This window comes from Caretta caretta, chromosome 1 (assembly GCF_965140235.1).
Source record: "Caretta caretta isolate rCarCar2 chromosome 1, rCarCar1.hap1, whole genome shotgun sequence".
NCBI classification, from domain to species: Eukaryota; Metazoa; Chordata; order Testudines; family Cheloniidae; genus Caretta; species Caretta caretta.
The window spans coordinates 99,260,061-99,281,202 of NC_134206.1; the positions used below are offsets into that span (position 1 = coordinate 99,260,061).

Below are 21,142 nucleotides of genomic sequence, written 5' to 3' on the forward strand. Positions count from 1 at the left end.
GTGCTCCAGTTCAGGATGTGCATTTGCTCAGGCACTTTTATAGGAGATTTTGTCAGCCGCATCCATGGGTCTGCTCCTTCACCCTACATGTTCTTGTGCCCTGAAGGAAGGGTATATAGAGAAGAGTGGACCCACCGCCACTCCCGATTCCTGCTCAACTGCTTGTGGCTCAAGAGGGAGTGTTGGGTGTCTACTTAGCTATGTGGGTAACTTGCTAATTTTTCTTTGTTTGTTCTTTACTTGAGTATTTTCTTTCTCATTTATTAAGCAGAATTTGTGCTTTGGGGTGGTCCCATTTCCCCCCCCCCTAATTTGGGCCTATCATTCAACATAACTGGTTAGGAAACTCATTCACCATAGCCCTCCATCTGCAGCCAGCCTTTCCTAACCAGTTATGCCCAAGACTCCGGGCTTCAAGCATTGTCAGACCTGCCCACAGGTCTTTCTCCTGCAGCAACAGGCATTCTAGCTGCCTCTGCTGTCTTCCAAATGTAAGATCTGCACTGCTTTCAAAGGCAGATTTAAAATGAGAAGGCTGGAATAAAACTCCTTTATAAAACATTCTTTGAGACCTGCAGGATCTGAGGTGCCCCCCCATCCTTCCCCGGTACATTAGCTTCAGCTGCTCAGAGCACCTCAGTGACCATGGGGGCTTTTCAGAGTCTTCCAGACAACCAAAAAAAGACCCTATTCTCCAGAATAAAAAACAAAAGGAGGGGAAAATCACCCTTTCAAACCACATCTAAAGATGCCTCACATCCTGGTATGAGTACTTTTTCTTCTATTCCCCCTGTAGTATAGAAACCCCAGCACAGGCTCAAAAGAGTTCTCTGAGTACCAAGAAGCCAGCCAGCAAGCAAACAGGAGCATCATCGGTACTGGACTCAGTGCCTGTGAAGCACAAGAACTCCTTTAACACCTAGGTGCCCTAGTCTTCAGTACAGTCTCTGGTACCTCCCACATGCTGACTCCCGAGGAATACTATCCAGATCCATGGTACCATCTAGGTTCCTCTCCCACGAGGATGTTTGATTCTCGGAAGAGTCTGAATCCCTTCTCAGGGGTAACAGGAGGCACCCACTTATGTTCCTGGGTCAACTTACCCTTGCATGACTACTCAATCTCCAGTACTGATGCAGTCTCCAGCCATCCACAGGCTTTCTGAACCATCTCTGAGGGGGTATTGAGAAGGATTTCCCACTGGTATCAATTTACCCGTCAGATCCACTGTTCTGTCTGTGAAATCTTGATGCGGTTATTGGTCCATCACTGGCTCCCAGTACCAACATGACCACTGGTACCGACACCTTGCCCTTCTGATGGTACTTGCTCTGATTGTGAGGTATCGCTTCAGGGTTCCTCCAACTTCCAGTTCTACCTTTCCTCTTTTGGTGTATGTCCTGAGGAAGATACTCCCAGCAGGAGATACACCTGGCAATGCTGGCAGGAACGATCTTGGAGTACTACCCCCTTTTCCTTAATCTAACCACAGTGGGCCACCTAAGGTGAGCAGTTTTAAAGGATACTCTCATGTAAGAGAGCACATTAGGAACAGCAACCACACCAACACCGGGTCCTATCCCTCAGAGGGATTCTCCAGAGGAGCAGGAGCCAGGTGCAGAAGTGGACAAACACCTCCTTCCCCCAAATCCTCCTCCTCAGTAGACACAATTATCTCCCCTTCCCACGGCCTTCCAATGCAGATGATTTCAGGGCCTTCCAGGAATTTATGAAAAGGATTGCAGAGGTGTTACAAATCCTGCTAAGAGATACAGGAACTTGATCATTTCTTTCAGAACATTCTCCAAGGCAAAATCACCTTGCCCATCAACAGTGATGTCACCAGCCCATGTGGTGTGGTAAACTCGAGCTACCATACCACGCACTTGTAAGAGGGCCAGTGAAAAGATACTATATTCACCCCCAAGGCCTCAAAGTACTTTCTCCCACTGAACCCCCAACTATTTGGTTGTTGATGCTGTTAACAAAAGGAACAGACAACACCACTGTCTAGATCAGTGCCCTCTGACCAGGAGCTGAGAGGGCTAGACCCGTTTAGCTGGAAGAGTTACTCCCCTGCCACTTTGCAATTCAGAGTAGCCGGTTACCAAGCCCCGATGACAAAATATGATTTCCCAAAATATTCTCAGTTCTTGCATTTTATTGAACTTCTGCCACAGGACTAGGAGGAGTAGTTTCAAACCCCCATCACAGAAAGCCAGATCATTGCTAAGGCCTCACTCAATGCTGCTGATGCAGCTATGTACTGCTATAGTAGTTTTGAGTTTTTGGTTCCAATCCTCCAGCCTACTCCAAAAAGTACAAAACACTGGAGAACCTTCTGGGTCTTAAGCTGTTTAGTAACATTGCAGACAGGTCCTTCTAGTCACAAAAAGACTGGGCATCATTGCAATCCCTCAGCATCTACACACCTGCAGCAACAAGAAAATTCAGTATGCTCGAAAGGCAGCTCCACAGTCTTGCTCAGTCCATTATAGCCCATGAGACTTGTGGAACCTCTCAGAAAGAAGCCAAGATTCTCTAAGAAAGGGCTATCCTCCAGTTACATAAGTCAGTGACTCTCAAAACAGTTGTTTTGACCAGTTGGTCGAGTCATAATCGGTCTCCCATTCCAGATCATATGCTATACCCATCCCCCCTCAACACCCTTGTGGTGCTCCTCTCTGATTTCCTGCCTGCCTGAGAGCTTATCACCTCTGACAGATCCTGGAGGTGTTTTCAGTGGGCTGTTCCATTCAGTTCAGCTCCCTCTTTCCCATCCTTCCTCTCCATCCCACTTCAGGTATGCTTCTTATCGGGCTGTCCTAAAACAGCAAATACAATCCCTTCTAATTATGGGATGATCAAACCTGTTCCATTGGACTTCGTCAGAAAAGGAGTACTACTTAGTCCCCAAGAAAAATGGATGCTGGAGACAGGACATTGAAAACCTTCATCCTCTCGCAGTGTTTCAAAATGGTAACTCTCAGCAATAATTCCTTCTCTGGATCTGGGAGATTAATTTGTCTCCCTTTTCCTATGTGTACATCTCATCACTGTTCCACTCTTTGGGTCTCCTCGATGGAGAAGAGTCTACATTGAGACACACACAACAAATAGACTTCATAGGGGCCACTCTGGACTACATTACCTCCAGAGCCTGCTTTCCCACAGGCAGGTTTGTTACATTGTAAAACAAGGCTGGACTTTGTAACAGAGCCTGCACGCCACAGCAAAAAGCTTGCCTTCCACCCCGGGCCACATAGCAGCATGTACCCTGTTGTAACACGGTTTGCAAGACTACACTCCTATTGTCTTCAAGCCTGGTTGAGGGCAGTTTACACATGGAGTAAACAGTTTATCCAACTGGGTATCAATACCCCAGATGGTCCTCAACTTCTCCCAACAGGTGTGGGGGCAAAAAGTCTGTGTGGGAGTTCCATTGTTGAATTCCCCTCCCACAAAGATAATCCCCAGATGCCTTCCTTCTAGGTTGGGGTACTCACTTTAAAAACTTTACAGCTTGGGGCAAATGGAATCCCTCAAGAGGCCACTCTAGTCACATTTTAGAATTGGGGAGTCCGTTAGGCTTGCCATTGCTTTACACTCCATATCAGGAGCCACTCAGTGCTGAATAACAACGTATTGCATAAATCATTGAGGAGCAGGATCCTGGTCTGTGCACAGAATCCATAAAATAATGGAACTGGTGTATATCTGAGCATACCGAGATCAGTGGCTCATCTGCCGGGGCTATAGAACACCATAGCAGACACCCTCAGCAAGGTTTTCTGCCGTGACCATGCATGAGTGGGAGTTCAATGATACAGTATTCTGGAAGATTTATTACCTGGGGTCTTCCAGAGATTTCTTTGATGCCATCAACATGAAGGCCTGATTATCTTGCTTGAGAGGAGGACACAGACACAGCTTGCTGGAAGATGAGGCCAAGAGATAACAAGAACATGTACTCTTCTGTATTTGTCTCCTGACACCATTACTTCCTCAAAATCCTGAACAGGTTGAAACAGGAGAGATCAAGGACCATCTTCATAATGCCGTTGTGGCGGCCAAAGTAGATATAGTTCAAAGAGCTCTTCCAACTGTCCTTGCCAGGGCCGGCTCTAGGCACCAGCAAAACAAGCAGGTTCTAGGGGCGGCATTCCAGCCCCTAGAAATGTGCCCCAGCTCGCCTCCGCCTGCTCCCCTGAGCACACTGCTGCCGCTCCGCTTCTCCCCCCTTCCCGTTTTGCGCGGCAAGCCTGGGAGGGAGGAGGAGCCGAGCGGCGGCGTGCTCAGGGGAGGCGGCGGTGGTGGAGCAGAGGTGAGCTGGGGCGGGGAGTGTTTCCTCTACCCGCCATTCCTTCCTGCCCTTCCCCCCCCACCCTCACTCACCTCTGCTCTGCCTGCTCCCCTGAATGTGCTGCCTCTCCCTCGCCTGGGAGGGAGGGGAGAGAAGCGGAGCAGCGAAATGTTCAGGGGAGCAGGCGGAGCAGAGGTAAGCTAGGGCAGGCAGTTGCAGGGTGGGAGCCGCAGGAAGCAATGGGGGGGCAGGGATTTTGGGAGGGGGCGGAGTTGGGGGTGGGGACCACAAAAAAAGCGGGGGGTGGCCAAAAATTTTTTGCTTCGGTCATCAAAAATCCTAGAGCCAGCCCTGGTCCTTGCAACTACATCTCCGCCTTCCTTTGACAGCAGACCTCACCCTGGTGTCAGGATACACTGTCCATCCCAACTTCTTGTCACTTCATTTTAGGGCGTCACTGCTAATAGCTCTCGGGACCTCTAGCATAGACCAGAACTACTCTCCAAACAGCAATGCGCAATAGTAGAAAAAGCAACTGTTTTCATTGTAATGGAAGAGTGGAAATGTGTCCAGATCTGGTGCAGTCTCTGAGCTGTACCTGCTGTCAAGTCTTCCCTTTCCAACATTCTTGGTTACCTGCTAAACTTGAAAACCACAGGGTTATCACTGAGCTCAGTTAAGGTTTACCTGGCTGTCATTGCAGCCTTCTTTCCCTCCTTCCCTCTCCCTCCCCAATTGAAGAGTATTCATTCTTCACTCACCTGACCACTGCAAGGTTCGTTTAAGCCTGTTTATCCTTTTTCCTACCTCAAGGAACCTACTCCTCTATGGGACCTCAACTTAGTTTTCAATGCACTGAGGAAAAACACCATTAGAACCTATGGGGGCTCTCCCCTCCATTTATCTTTCAAGACCTCTTCCCTATAGCCATCCCCTTGTCTAGTAGAGCTGTGGGCCCTTATGGCTGACCCACTGTACATGGTATTTATCATGACATGGTGACATTACATTCCTACCTTCATTTCCTGCCTAAGGTAATCTTCAGAGTTCCACGTTAATCAGGACACTCATCTATCAGTGTCTTGTCCCACCTCTCACTCTTCAAGAGAAGAAGCTAGTCTCCAAATACTAGACATAAGAGTTCCAGCTTTTTACCTTGACAGGATTAATCCCTTCAGGACTTCTCCTAGACTTTTTATCACTGTCACAGAACGAATCAAAGAGGACCCAATCTCCTCTCAAAGGCTGTTTAAGTCGGTGTTTGGGATGTTTATTAACCTGTTACAATGCCTCAGAGATATGTCATTGTCCTAGTGATTGCTTATTCCACCGGAGTCCAGTCTACCTCTGTCGCCTTACCGAAGAAGGTGTTCATCTTGGATATTTGCAAAACTGCAACCTGGTCATCAATGCATATGTTTTTCCAGCCCTATGCTGTTACGCATGCTTCCAAAGCCGGCATAACTTTTGGTGATTGTTCTATGTTCCATATTGAATCCACTTCCTGAGCAGCCACCTCCATAATTGATGTACTGCTCAAGAATCTTCTGCAGTGGCGCACCACAGAGATAACTGATCAAGGGACAGGTTTACTTAGGTTGTAATTACAGTAATTGGACTTCTTAGGTGGAGCATCCACAGGGACAAACTACTACCTGCCCTCCTTGCTCTCTGCTTCAGTCGTTCTTTTGGACTTTGTAGCTGAGAAGGAACTAGAGCTGCAGTTTGCCTGCTTTTCCCTATATACCATAACATTGGCGCATGAGGATGTGTAGTACACAAGTGCAGACCCTCAGGCACTGCTGATAACATCTCCACCAAGCATGCATGGGCGCATGTACATCCTGAAATGGAGCCTCCATAGGGACAAAACATTTTGAACGCCAATTACTGTACAAAGTAACCACCTTCTCTAGCCTCTTCAGGTGAGTTTATTTCTGCTTGTGCCATCTGAGTGGTGTAAAGTGGATTTAGCAGACAGTATAATTTGGCCCTTCTGAACTTTTTTTTATTGCTTATTTTAGGAAGTGCATGTATGTAACACATGCATATGAATACACAAAACAAATACATATATTCTCTTCAGTGTGTATTCTGAGTCATCAGGTATTTAATCTAGTTCAGTGGTTCTCAAACTTGAGCAACCTGAGGACCCCCATTTTGATTTAAAATTTTTCGGGGACCTCCAAGCCCCCTGCTCAGCCCCAGGCCACACCCCCATTCCATCCCTTCCACCAAGGCCCTACCCCCACCCCAGTTCTTCCCGGCTCTGCTCTACCCCTGCCCCTCCTCTTCCCTGCCACTTTCCGCCCCTCCCCTGAGCATGCCCCATACCAGTGCCTTCTCCATGTTTGGAACAGCTGTTCAGTGGCGTGCAGGAGGCGCTGGGAGGGTGGGGGCATAGTTAATCAGCTAGGCCTGCGGACCTATTGGAGTACCCTCGAGGACCCCCATTTGAGAAACGACTATCTAGTCAAATTTTGCCATTTGTGTACTTTTACTAAGCTATTTTGAGACTGAATTTAAAACTATGCATATAGCTAAAAAATGTCTACCCATTACAAGTAACATTACCACAACTGAAGGGCTGTACACACTGTTTTATTACTGTTCAGGTTAATTTTTTGTGTTTGGCAGCTGTCAGTTTCATTGCTTCCCTTGAATAGTCAATCAACTTTGCGTACCTTTTACATAGTCAGTATATTTTTGTTATGCCTTTCACACAGCAAGAAGGCGGTTGGGGCGGGAATCGTCTTTACATTTTAAAGATTGGAAAACCACAAAAGAAGCAGGGAGACTTAAACAGAAGAATTATTTTAAACTACATCTGACTCATTTTTATAAACTACCCATATTTGAAGTTGTGTGTCTGCAAGCGGTTTAGTGCCCTATTGGGAAACACTATTGTTGCTCAAGTGCAAGAATTTAATTTGGCTATACATGAGGCTTTTTCCTAATTTTGCACTGTTACAGAGGCGCTTCCATTGCTGGTGAGAGTTATTCAGTCACCAGATGCCAAAGCCAAAGAGAACGTCAATGCAACAGAGAACTGTATTTCAGCAGTAGGGAAGATCATGAAGTTCAAACCTGATTGTGTAAATGTTGAGGAAATCCTGCCACACTGGTTATCATGGCTTCCACTACACGAAGACAAAGAAGAAGCTGTTCATACTTTCAATTACCTGTGTGACCTAATTGAGAGGTAAGGTAAAAATGTACTTTGATATAATGCATAAAATAAGCATACTCGTAGTCTGCTTATTTTTCTTATACACAGTCTCCAATAATGGGACCTATACTCGTTTTTATTTCTCTAGTATACGCATTATCTTGAACATGAAAATTAACGTCTTTCATATTCCATTAGTAAGGCTAAGATTTTTGTCATATATTTTTAGTAAAAGTCACAGGTCACGGGCAATAAAGAAAAATTCATGGAAGCCAAATGACCTGTCCCTGACTTTTTCAAAAATTTCCATGATAAAATGGGAAGGGGCTGGGAAGCTGTGGGATGACTGGGAGCTCTGGGGGCCCTCACCGCCCATGGGGACTCAGAGCTCTAGGGTCCCCCTGCCCATGGCAGTTTGGCGCTTGAGGGGCCCTGCTGCTTCAGACGACAGGGGTACCTCACACCTCCCTGCCACTGTGGGAGACGGTGGGACCCTGCAGCTGCTGGGCCTGAAGTCACGGAGGTCTTTGGAAGTCATGGATGCTGTGAATTCCGGGATCTCCGTGACAAAATCATAGCCTTATTCATTAGTAACAAATTTAATTCTAGTTTTCAATAGTGTCTAGTTAAATGTTTTCGTATCTTGCATCCAATTGCTGTGCTGATATAGTATCAGCATGAGACCTTAAGGAAAATTCCAGCAGTTCTTTGACACCGTTCCTATGATCACTTACCAGTATTGCAACATAAATAGACATTTTAACTACCAGCAACACGCAAAACAGATGGCCGCTTTTCTTCCGTAATTGGTTTATAAAACATCTTTGTTTCTTGATGTGCTTTGATCTTTCAGGTGTTCATGAAGCAGCTACGTAAGAAGTAAACAGTGAAACAATGCAGATAGTCCAGTTTTAGAGTACAGTGGTAGTGTCTCCCTTCGTGCAGTTCTGAAGTACTGGCAAGTAGCCCAATCAGTGAAGTCCTGCGGTGAATTCTAATACTACCTAAAGAGGTTCTCTCTCCTTCCAGTGTTCTCAATATAGATACCCAGTCTTGGAAGTGCTTATACACTGTATGAAAGCCCAGAATCTTCTGGAAAGTTTTGACCATTGCATGATATGTAGACTTCTTTTCAAAGATCACTAGGCAGCCCACAATCTGTGCATTCAGCAGATGACTACTTTACTCTGTCACAAAACTGGGAAAACAGAGACCTTCAACCTCATGCTGATCAGTGTAAGGTTTGCAATCATGACTCATTTACCATCTATCACTGATAAGTCTTGCAACTTCTGATATAGCCAAAAACTTGCTACCTGAATTTTCCACCTTAATCAAAACAAAATGGAATCCTACAAAAAGTGGAAACATGGTCAAATTGCTGAGGAGAACAAAAGAATAGCAGAAGCGCGTAGGGACGAAGAAAGGATAAGCATACAATGAGTTACACCTTAAAGGCAATAAAAAGAGATTCTTTAATAAGAGATTCTGGGCTTTCATACAGTGTGCACTTCCAAGACTGGGTATCTATATTGAGAACACTGGAAGGAGGGAGAACCTCTTTAGGTAGTATTAGAATTCACTGCAGTCATCTGGTGCATAGGGTGATCTATCCTCCAGACATCTGGTACATTAGGAGCAAGAGAAGAATGAAGAAAAGTGTAGGTCCTTTGCATAGCAGGGAAGGAGAGCTGATGACATCAGGAAGTTTGATGTGTTTAATGCTGTTTTGCTTCATTCTTCACTAAAAAGGTTAATAGTGACCAGTACTCAACACAATTAATATTAACAAGATGGAAGGAACACAAGCCAAAATAGGGAAAGAAGGTGTTAAAGAATATTTAAGAACACAAGAATGGCCATAGTGGGTCAGTCTAATGGCCATCTAGCTTGGTATCCTGTCTTCCAACAGTGGCCAGTGCCAGATGCTTGAGAGGGAGTGAACAGAACAGAGCAACTGTCGTGTGATCCATCCGCTGTTGTCCAGTCTGAGCTTATGGCAGTTGGTGGTTTAGGAATATCTGGAGCATGGGGTTATCCCTAACCATCTTGGCTAGTAGGCATTGATGGACCTATCCTCCACAAATTTATCTAATTCTTTTTTGAACCCAGGTACACACTTGGCCTTCACAGCCTCCTCTAGTAATGAGTTCAACTAGCTGACTGTGCATTGTGTGAAGAAGTACTTCCTTATGTTTGTTTTAAATCTGCTGCCTGTTAATTTAATCGGGTAACCCTTGGTTCTTGTGTTATGTGAAGGGGTATAAAACTCTTCCCCTATTCACTTTCTCCCCACCGTTCATGATTATATAGACTTCTATCATATCCCCCTTTAGTCATCTCTTTTCCAAGATGAACAGTTCCAGTCTTTTTCATCTCTCCTCAGATGGAAGCTGTTCCATACACCTAATCATTTTTGTTGCCCTTCTCTGTACTTTTTGTAATTCTAAAATATCGTTTTTGAGATGGGACAACTGGAACTGCACGCAATGTTCAAAGTGTGAATGTACCATAGATTTATATAGCAGCATTGTTTCCTGTCTTATAGTCTATCCCTTTCCTAAGAGTTCCTAAAATTCTTAGCTTTTTTTTGACTGCCACTGCACATTGAACAGATGTTTTTAGAGAACTATCCACAGTGACTCCAAGATCATCTGAGTGTAAATAACTAATTTAGACTCCCTTTTGAATTTAGGATTGTTTTCCAATGTGTATTACTTTGAATTTATCAACATGGAATTTCATCTTCAGTTTTGTTGCTCCATTCACCCAGCTTTAGGCAATCCCTTGGTAGCTTTTTGCAGTCAATTTTGGATTTAATTATCTTAAGGAATTTTGTGTCTTCAAATTTTGCCACCTCACTGTTCACTCCATTTTCCAGGTCACTTATGAATATATTGAACAGTACTGGTCCCTGTACAGATTATTGAGGCCCCTGCTATTTACCTCTTTCCATTGTGAAAAGTGACAATTTATTCCTGCCCTTTGTTTCCTATGTTTTAACTAATTACTGATCCATGAGAGGACCTTACCTCTTATCTCATGACTACTTACTTTATTTAAGAGGCTTTATTGTGGGACCTAGTCAAAGATTTTCAGAAAGTCCAAGTACACTACATGCACTGGATCACCTTATTGACATTCTGAGAATTCTAATAGATTGGTGAGGCATGACCTCCTTTTACAAAAGCCATGTTGGCTCTTCCCCGATATGTTGTGTTCATCTATGTGCCTGATAATTCTTTCCTTTACTATGGGTTCAGCCAGTTTGCCTGATACTGAAGTCAGGCTTACCAGCCTATAATTGCCAGGATCGCCTCTGGAGTCTTATAAAAATTGGTTACATGATCTATCCTCCAGTCATCTGGTACATAGGGTGACCTTAAGCAGTAGGTTACATACCATAATCAGTAGTTCTGCAATTTCATATCTGATTTCCTTGAGACTCTTGGGTGAATACCATCTGGTCCTGGTGATTTATTACTGTTTAACTTATCAATTTGTTCCAAAACCACCTCTATTGATACCTCAGTCTGGAACAGTTCCTCAAATTTGTCACTTAAAAAGAATGGCTCAGGTGTAGGAATCTCCCTTACACTCCTCTGCAGTGAAGAGTGATGCAAAGAATTAATTTAGCATCTCTGCAGTGGCAGAGATAAGTTAGGTAAGTTCAACATAATCAAGTTGGCAGGGGCTGATGAAATGCATTCTAGGGTACTTAAGGAACTAGCTGCAGCAATCTCAGAACTGTTAGCAGTTATCTTTGAGAACTCATGGAGGGTGGGTGAGGTCCCGGAGGACAGTTTAGGTCCCAGAGAATTGGAGACGGGGAAACATATAGTAACTATCATTAAAAAGGGGAACAAAGAGGACCCACAGAATTACAGACCAGTCAGCCTAACTTAATACCTAGAAAGATACTGAAACAAATATTCAACAATCAGTTTGTAAGCATCTAGGGGATAATAGGGTTATAAGGAATAGCCAACTTGTCAAGAACAAGTCATACTAAACCCACCTAATTCTTTTACGGTGTTAATGGCCTAGAAGCAATGTGTCTCGATGATTGGTCCGTGGACCAGTGCTCATTCCTGAGCTCTCCCTGGCACAGTTTAGGGAGGCAGTAAGCCGGTCCCTGGTATCAAAAAGGTTGAGAAACACTGGCCATGGGAATGGGGGCGGCGAAGCAGTAGACATGATGTATCTTGATTTTTAGTAAGGCTTTCGATACAGTCCAATGTGACACTCTCATAAGCAAACTAGGGAAATGCACTCTGGATGAATTTACTAGATAACTGATTGAAAGACTGCATTCAGAGTATTATCAGTGGTTTGCTATCACACTGCTGGGGGGGAGGAGAAGCATATTTAGTGGGGTCCTGCAGGGTCAGTCCTGAGTCCAGTACTAGTCAATATTTTCATTAATGATTTGAAGAGAGGGTATATTTGTAGAATTTGCCAATGAGACAAAGCTGGGAGGGATTGCAAGCACTTTGGAAGACAGGATTAGAATTCAAAAGAACATTGACAAATTGAAAAATTTGGTCTGAAATCAAGAAGATGAAATTCAATAAAGACAAGGGCAAAGTACTACACTTAAGGAAAAATCAAATACACAACTACAAAATGGGGAATTAACTGGCAAGGTGGTAGTACTGCTGAAAAGAATCGGTTATAGTGGATCACAAATTGAATGAGTCAACAATGTGATTCAGTTGCAAAAAAGGCTGATATTTTGGGATCTATTAATAGGTGTGTTCGTAAGTAAGACGGTGGAGGTAATTGTCCCAGTTGACTCAGCACTGATGGAGGTCTCAGCTGGAGTAGAGTGTTGAGTTCTGGGTGTTGCACTTTAGGAAAGATATGGACAAATTTGAGAGTCCAGAGGAAAGCAACAAAAATGATGAAAAGACCTATAAGGAAAAGTTTTGTTTTTTAAAAATGGCTGGATATGTTTAGTATTGAGAAAAGAAGACTAAGGGGGGCCCTGAGAACAGTCTTTAAATATGCTAAGGGCTGTTATAAAGAGGATAATGATCAATTGTTTTCCATGTCCACTGAAGGTAGGACAAGATGTTATGGGCTTAATCTGCAGCAATGGAAATTTAGGTTAGAGATTAGGAAAAACTTTCTAACTATAAAGGGCAGTTAAGCACTGGAAAAGGCTTCTAAGGGAGGTTGTGGTGCCCCCGTCATTGGAGGTTTTTAAGAACATGTTGGACATGCAAGGGATGGCCTAGGTGGTTATTTGGTCCTGCCTAAGTGTAGGGGGCTTGTTCTTCTGCAGCGCAGGGGGCTGGACTTGAGGTCCCTTCCAGCCCTATGATTATATCTTTCATTCTTGGTTTACAATCATAGAGCAGATTGTGATAACTCATGGAGTACCTACAAGCGTCAAATCTCATGATGCTTAGTATAAACCAGGGTTTGAAACCGAAATGGTACTGGTGGCATTGTTAGATATCCTGGTGATGGATAATTGTATGCCCGCGCTGATACTGTTAGACCTGTCAGCTGCCTTCATTACCATTTGGGTCTGTTTTATTCTCCCTTTAATCTTCTCAACGCCTTTGATTAACAAGCACTAACCCTTTTCATATTTCAAAGTCCTTGTATTGTGGCATTCCTCACTCTAGGTCAAGGGAGGCTGGCTGGCTCTCCCTTTGGAGCTAGTCAGTACCACTTTCCATCAGCTCTGGGAGGGAGTGAGTAAATCAGTTTAAAATATACGAAGCTTTCCCTACCACAGTGCTCCAGTCCCTGCTGTATGGACTTTCCCAGCATAACCGTATTAAACTTCCAACAGTGTGGGCTGGCCTGCTCTGCTGAAGCCTATCTAAGGCACATAACTTTTCTGATAAAGCACAGCCCAGCTTTATAAATAAGGAATGTTCAAATTAGCCAGATCTTAAAATGACAAAAATGGAATTTTCTTCTAGAACAGGATGCACTTAATGATGCTGAATAACCTCAGGTATGAATGTGCAGTTCTAAAAATCAGAAATGTCTTGAAAAGCAGTTAACTTACATACACAATCTACATTTATCTTTTTTAATTAGAATGCTAACACTGACATATTTGTAACATGTATACTTTTTTGATCTCCATCAGTAACAACCCAATTGTCCTTGGTCACAACAATGCTAATCTTCCCAGAATATTCAGTATAATTGCGGATGGTGAAATTCATGAAGCAATTAAACACGAAGATCCATGTACTAAACGGTTGGCTAATGTTGTTCGTCAAGTGCAGGTGAATGTGAATTTATTTTATTGTAAAGGGAATCATTCTAGTTTGCTCTGAGATTTAGGAATTGTAAAACTAGTGTTCAGAACCTATTCTCTAATAAACATGATGCTGCAACCAGTGTTCACTCTAAGAAGAAATATTCCAAATTGATTCCTAATAGATTCAGTGCAACAATCCAGATTAATCATGATAATGCTATGTAAGGTACTTGAACCAGAGGGTGTGTATCTTTTTATGACTCATGTAATTTTTGAAGTATTCATAAAAAAAATAAACACTTGGAACAATTGCATGGTTTACCTTTTACCTAACTCCCTTTAGTTTCCTTTACCTTTTCTCAGGTGATTTGAACTACGCTTTTTAATTTCTAAACGTTTATTTTGCATGAAATCCAAAAGTTTATTAAAATGACCCAGAAACTGGGCAGCTACAGGGCAAGGATACACAGGCTTATTCAAGAAGAACCTCGTGAATTCTATGTTGGAAGAGACTGAGTAGAGTGAAGTGTCAGCTCCATAGCTGTGTGCTACCTTTACTATACAATGTCATTGATGCATTTTGGGTTTCAATGGAAACTGCTTGTGTAAGGGCATTTAAAAAAAAAAAGTAAGCAAAACCTACACATTTAGTTCTATAAGATAGGGGCAATAGAAGGAGGGCAGTACTGAAATGTATTTATTTTTAGGTTTTTTTAGATAATAGAAGCACCTACTTCAACCTCTGGTTGACCTGTACAAAATATAAAATTCAAAATAAAATCACATTAAATTACTTAAGTCTCTGCCATTACCCCCAGCCACAAATCTTAATTATCCTATGTCAATAACCTTGTCCAGCCCATCCTCAGATGGCAAAGATGAACTTTTTATGATGATACAACTGACTGATGAAGCAAGGCTTTGAATGGAAGGCGGTTCTTCCACCTTCAGAACTATGGGGAAATAAAGTGGCCGTACTTTATCAAGAAATTGCATCTCTAAGTAAAAAGAAAAGGAGGACTTGTGGCACCTTAGAGACTAACCAATTTATTTGAGCATAAGCTTTCGTGAGCTACAGCTCACTTCAGTGCATCCAATGAAGTGAGCTGTAGCTCACGAAAGCTTATGTTCAAATAAATTGGTTAGTCTCTAAGGTGCCACAAGTCCTCCTTTTCTTTTTGCAAATATAGACTAACACGGCTGTTACTCTGAAACATCTCTAAGTAAACTTGCATAGTTGCTAACTACTCCACTGTGGAAGCTGGTGGAGGAGCAATGAACAGAGGTTACTCCTAGGGGAATTCTGCATTTAAAAAAATAAAAATTCTGTGCACAATATTTTAAAATTTTGCAGATTTTATTTGTCAAAATAACACTATATAATCATGCCACTTTCAATTATTTTGGTAATTTATTTCAAAATACCTGTCAGGAAGTATTCCTGTAACAATGCCTCATAGGAGCAGAGTTAAAGAAACCCCTGTGGCAACCCAGTTCCTGCTTCTCTGCCCCTTCCCTCCCACCCCACACCCAAGCCCAGCTCCGAGGCTAGACACCCACACCCCCTTGCCCTCCAGAGCCCAGCTACCAGGCCACACACCCACACCCCTTTCCCCTCCAGAGCCCAGCTGTGGGGACAGACACCCTCATCTCCCAGAGTCCAGCCACAGGGCCAGATATTCACACTCCTCCAGAGCCCAGTCACAGGGACCCCCTGCCCTAGATACCCCACAGCCCATCTCTCCCTCAAGAGCCTAGCTGCAGGGCCAGATACCTGCACCCCTGCCCACACAGAGCCCAGTCACTCCCCCCTACACACACACACAGGGAGAAACAGCCTGATGCTGGATCCTGGGCTTGTATGGAGTTTCCTGCACACTGCCTCCTTCCTTCAGGGCATGCCAGAAACTGCAGCTGCTGGGAATTCTTCAGCTCTGTTCCCCTTCCCCCAGCAATGTATTCGATTTGCGAGTTGGGCTCTGCGGGTCCAGAGGCCCCTACTGGCAGCCAGCAGCTCTGCAACACCAATTCTGTGAGGGGGGGGGAAAAGGAAATTGTGCATTGTGCAGTGGCGTAGAATTCTCCCAGGAGTAAGGACGTGTAGGCTGCTTGAGGCAATATCTGATTGAGAATGGCAATTTTAAAATTAAAAACTTGCCCTTTATTTGGGAGTACTGCAGAACTTAAAGAAAAGGAGTACTTGTGGCACCTTAGAGACTAACAGAGACTAAGCTCAAATAAATTTGTTAGTCTCTAAGATGCCACAAGTACTCCTTTTCTTTTTGCGAATACAGACTAACACGGCTGCTACTCTGAAACCTGCAGAACTTAAATGTCAGAATCTCATTACCTATGGAAAAAAACTAAAGGCCCTTATTTAAGTGTTAGATTGTCTTTAGAACACTGAATCTCACAGTACACCATGTCTTTACGTTTCTTTGATTGGACCTAATGGATCCTTTTTTAAGTATGGTGTGAAAAGACTAAATTAAGATCTTCAATGTAGAACTGATGTTTAAAATATATCAAATGTAAATCTGCTAACTTTGACAGCTTGTTTAAACACATTAAATGAGATTTTAAATATCAAAAGTCACTGTAGAGATTTAAATTGGTTATCTGCAATAAATTTCAACTTGGCCTCCTTTGTCATACTGAGACAAGTTTAGCCCCTGCTCCCAAACCTGTGTTGATCACTGTGCTGAATACATACTTCCCATTTATTTGAATGCCTTTATTCTGAAGGATTGTATTACCTTGAAAATATATTTGGTACCATTAAAATAAATCACCTTTGTGGTGACAAGCAAAATAGTGTGCTACACAACAGGGTGGAGATGAAAAATTATGGCTAACGATACCGCTGGTCTTCTGAAAGTACCATGTGACTTATCTATGTTAAGGCAGAGCAAATAACCTGTTTATAGCCTTATTGAAAAGAGTACAAATTGTCATGCTACTTACCTTTAGAAGAATGAAGGGCTGCATCTTGCCTGCTGTGATTTGTACTTTTTTAATTCTAGGGAGTTGCTAGGAATTTCAAACCAATTACTTAAGCCTTGTCTACACACAGACTTGCACCAGTGTAACTAAATCATTTTTTAAAAAGCTTTCGTTAAGCTGATACAGGTTTGAGTGTTGGCAAGGACTTTGTCTGTTCTCTTTGGTATAACCTACAACAGGGATGGGCAGCTGAGGGGTCACATCCAGCCTGCAAGATCATTTCATTTGGCCTACCACAGTCTAGCTTGGGGCAGGAAGGGGGGTGGGACGGGACGATGCACATGTCCTCTCATGCTGCAGCGAGAGCCAATGGGGCCAAGTGGGGAGCCGGAGCCAGCACAGCGAGACAGGAGTAGTCATGGCAGGGTGAGTGCAGGCCAGGCTCCCTCCCAAACTTCCTCTAGGACCTCCCACTACCCCTTGCGGTAGAGACTCTACATCCCCCCCCACCCAATGTCACTATTCCATGGGCAGGGTCTGACCTTCTTCCCCCCTCCCCCCCCCACTTGCAAAATGGTTTTTGTGGCCCCTCTACTATTTACCTGTAAGTTGTCCATCACTCTCCTACAGTATATATGCTCAATGGATGTTGACTTTGAAAGACTAATGAAAATAAATGGTTGACATATTTCTAAGTCTATATTCAGTGAAGACACCTTTATTTTTCATTTGTTTTCCAGACCTCTGGAGGATTATGGACAGAATGCATATCACAGCTCAATGCAGACCAACAGGCAGCTATACAGGAGCTCCTGAACTCTGCTTGAAGGGCCTTAATTATCTGCAAGAAAACTAACTCCAAATAAACATTTACCCTATTGTTTAGGTTTCTTTGTTTTTGTTTTTGAGCAAAAAGAACTGTAGAGCGTGTAGGCCATTCTTTTGCAATCTACAGGCAGTGGCAACACGAAGAAGCACTCTTTCAGAGTGGTGTTTAAATCCATTTCTATCCCACAACACTGAAGAAGCTCCCTGTAAACCCTACAAAAGCACTGAAGAATATTTTTCTAATGGTATAAGCCACCCGTATGATGGTGAAAAGGAGACAAGTTGAATTTTCTCATTAGATATAATGAATTAAACAGCTTTAAGACCAGTTATTCAGCGGTAATGTACATTATAGCAGATAACATTTCTATACATCTAGTATTAATTGTATTAACTGGAGTGAGTTTCTTTTAGGGTAGAAAGTGCCCTTCTACCCAGCAAACCACTAGATCAAAAGATGAAAAATTGAAGACGAATATAAAGCATGAAGACCTCATTGATGTCGCACAAAAAAGGCTTGTTTAAGTGACTCAATGAGAAAAGCTGTTCAGCTTCCAGCCCTTGAATGTGAAGTGTCTTTGGCATGTCTGGCAGTATCTCATTCACTCCTCAATAAATGACATTCAAATACAATAAGACGCTTGTGTAAAAGTTCAGTGCTGTGTGATTCTTATTCAATTTCCTCCTATGAGAAGATACAAGAACAAATGTTACGAGTCATAATTTTAAGATATTTGAAATTTTCTGTACAATATGTCTAACTCACACTTCATGCTTTTTTGTTTCTTTAACCATTCAACTTTTTTCTGATTCAAAGAACTACATACTGTGTAGAATTCAAATTTAGTGACATGAGCCTTGGGTACAGTGAGTTTACATACCTTTACCATAAACTGTTTCATTTTCAGATCCAATTGCATATTTGTAATTTATGAAAAGTTGGCTAATGTTCCAGTTGCGGATGTACAATGGGTCTGTGATAGCCAAGCAAACTTTCAGTCGTATTAAATTAAATACATGCAGTTACATTTGTGGAGATATGATTGGTAGCCTATCCTGAAAGGAGAAAATTTGTGTATAAATGTTTTATTGGTTCATCTCATCCTAGCAATACATGGGTTACTGTTTAAGATATATGGTTTTTCTAAAATCTTATTTCTAATTTAAACTTCAGTGTGAACCCTTTGCAGTTTGTACTAACATTTTTGATATAAATATTAAACTTATGCTTAGACCAGAAAGCTAACCTAAGAATTAAAGACTTTTCACTAAGTGATTTGCAGCAGTCTCTTAAAACATACTGTGTAAATGCGTTAGAGTGAAATGGAAGAGTACAAGTTTGATGCTTAACGAGAGAGGAAAAAAGCTGCCCTATGTATTATAAATGAGGATACGATTTTGTCACAGATTGAGATTTTTACAGACTTCAGTGACTTTCAGCTTCAGCTCTGGCTAGGGAAGTCAGCCCCCCCATAGTGACAGGACTCCGGCTTCTGTGATTTGTTTGTTGCCAGTGTCCTGCCCATGAATTTTAATAAAAATCCTTATGCCAAAATCTTAACCTTAATTATAAAATCAATTTCTATGATGAAAAAGCCATCAAACTGTTTAAAACACAACTATACATCAAAATATAACCTGTTGTACTTGTGTAAGAAAATTCTACCCAAAATCAGTTTTTTAAAGTAGCTTTAGTCTCATGGCAGAGTTTGTCATTTCAATCCTGACTGAGAAGTCAATGATTTTTTGAAAATACAAATGAATAACTATGCTACTGCTAAGAGTGCAGATCTGCCTATAGACAGACAGCATATGTAGTTTGTAAACAGTAATTTTATCAGAACCCTGTTCTATTTTGCTGTTGAGTATATAGTTTGTGGTGATCCCAATTTTCCTCATTAAATTTTTTTCATGTAAGTACAACTCCAGTTATTTTCAAGGAGTTCACATGTCCATTTTCCAATGTGGGGATTTGCACCCATCGATGTGGAAAATATTTCAGTAAATCTGTATGTAGTGTAGTTGTAGCCATGTCAGTCCCAGGATATTAGAAAGGCACGGTAGGTGAGGTAATATCTTTTATTATACCAACTTCCGTTGGTGAAAGAGATGAGCTTTCAAGCCACACTCAGATCTGAATAAGAGCTCAAAAGTCTCTCTCTCTCTCTCTCTATGAGAAGTTGATCCAATAAAATCTTACCTCACTCACCTTGTCTCTCCTAGTAAATCTGATTATTTGTCTCAAAAGTACAAATATCTGGCTACAACAATGGTCTCTTTGGTTATTTTATGTCTGTCTGGTTTTTGTTGTGTCTTCAGCATTTATTCATTTCTGGATTCTCACCTCTTCCCCCCAATCTCAGACATTTGAGCGAAATCTCTTCTGACAAATACTGGATGCATTTCACAGTTGTCCATGAGACTTCAGGTTTGAAACATAATCCTTTTGCCCTCAAGCTACATTCTTTTTCTGGAAGTGCAAAAAGCTGACTTTTCAAGCAGGAGTGGATAAAACCTTTTTTACCCATAAATAAGGGACCAACATTTGAGTGTTGGGAAGTGTTTACCCCACTGCATGCCTTTCGTCCTTTTTCCCCCCTTCCCTATGATAGCAAAGCAGGCCAACTGAAAAGCAGACAGAGGAGCACTATTTGTAAGAAGAACTCCAGATCACACAAGGGAAGTTCTGCTGCAATTGCCTAGAGGTTGTTGGCCCTCATTTTGTCAGGGCCAGGGGATTAGGCGAGACAGCATGTGATAGCTGACACATCCGCCTGACATCAGCTTGACTTGCCCACAGAGACATCAAAATCCCTGCAACCCTTTTCCCATATCACTTCAAAAGTGAAAAGCTGCTGATTCTCCCATATACTTAAATTTTGTCTTGGTAACTATCTCCTTAATATTCCTTCCTACTCCTTGTGTGAAGTCTTTAGGGAGGAGCAGGAAAGTCTGAAAGTGAAAAAGTTCAGTCCTAGAATTTGAGAATTCTGGAACCCTCAAAAAATTGTCTTCTCCAAGCTCAGTATTCCCAAAGCAGGAAAGGTAACAAATGTCAGTTATGAAGTGTAATTCATCCATTTTCCCCTGCAAATTTTGTTCTTGTGATGTAATGCATGGAGACCACACATAAATAAGAATTTTTGTACACTTGGAATTATTTCCAGTGCAAAACACAAGGGAAGTGAAGTCATGTAAAATTATTTCAGATCCTTAAGTGGCAGAAGCAGGAAGCACATGTAATGACAGGGTATGGACACTAAGGTACTGACTGAATTCCAGTTTTTCAGGGTGGTGAGTTGTACTTGAGCTCCGCAATATGTAGTGGACATGGTCAAGGTGCAGGCACATTTCAGAGCAACATGCTAGAGGTAAGACAAGTCAATCTTGCCTTTCTGACTTCCAGAATCTCCTGAGGAAGGAGCACTTTCTTATCCAGTCACAGCATAACAACTGTGGCATACATAAACCAGCAAGGGAATACAAGAAGCTCATCTGTCCTCCATCAGATGATCCACATAAGAGACTAATCACAAACAGGACTGGCTGAGTATCAATAGACAACACATAGTGGCTCTTGAACCAAGTTTTCCATTGATATTCTAAGAGCTAGGCTACCTCACCTTGACCTATTTGTATCCCAGTGAAAGTCACTAGGGAAGACAAATCC

The 21,142-nt window shown here is 42.5% G+C and overlaps 1 protein-coding gene across 1 annotated transcript in view; it reads left to right on the top strand.

The window, feature by feature from the left end:
• The window catches only part of IPO5 (importin 5), a 79,025-nt gene extending 60,917 nt beyond the window's left edge, over window positions 1-18,108 (top strand). The window contains exons 24-26 of the mRNA XM_048853814.2: window positions 7,277-7,505; window positions 13,585-13,726; window positions 17,385-18,108. Coding sequence (XP_048709771.2) covers window positions 7,277-7,505; window positions 13,585-13,726; window positions 17,385-17,471 — 458 coding nt within the window. The 3' untranslated portion in view covers window positions 17,472-18,108. The remainder of the gene's footprint in view (window positions 1-7,276; window positions 7,506-13,584; window positions 13,727-17,384) is intronic.
• The last annotated feature ends 3,034 nt before the right edge of the window (window positions 18,109-21,142 follow it).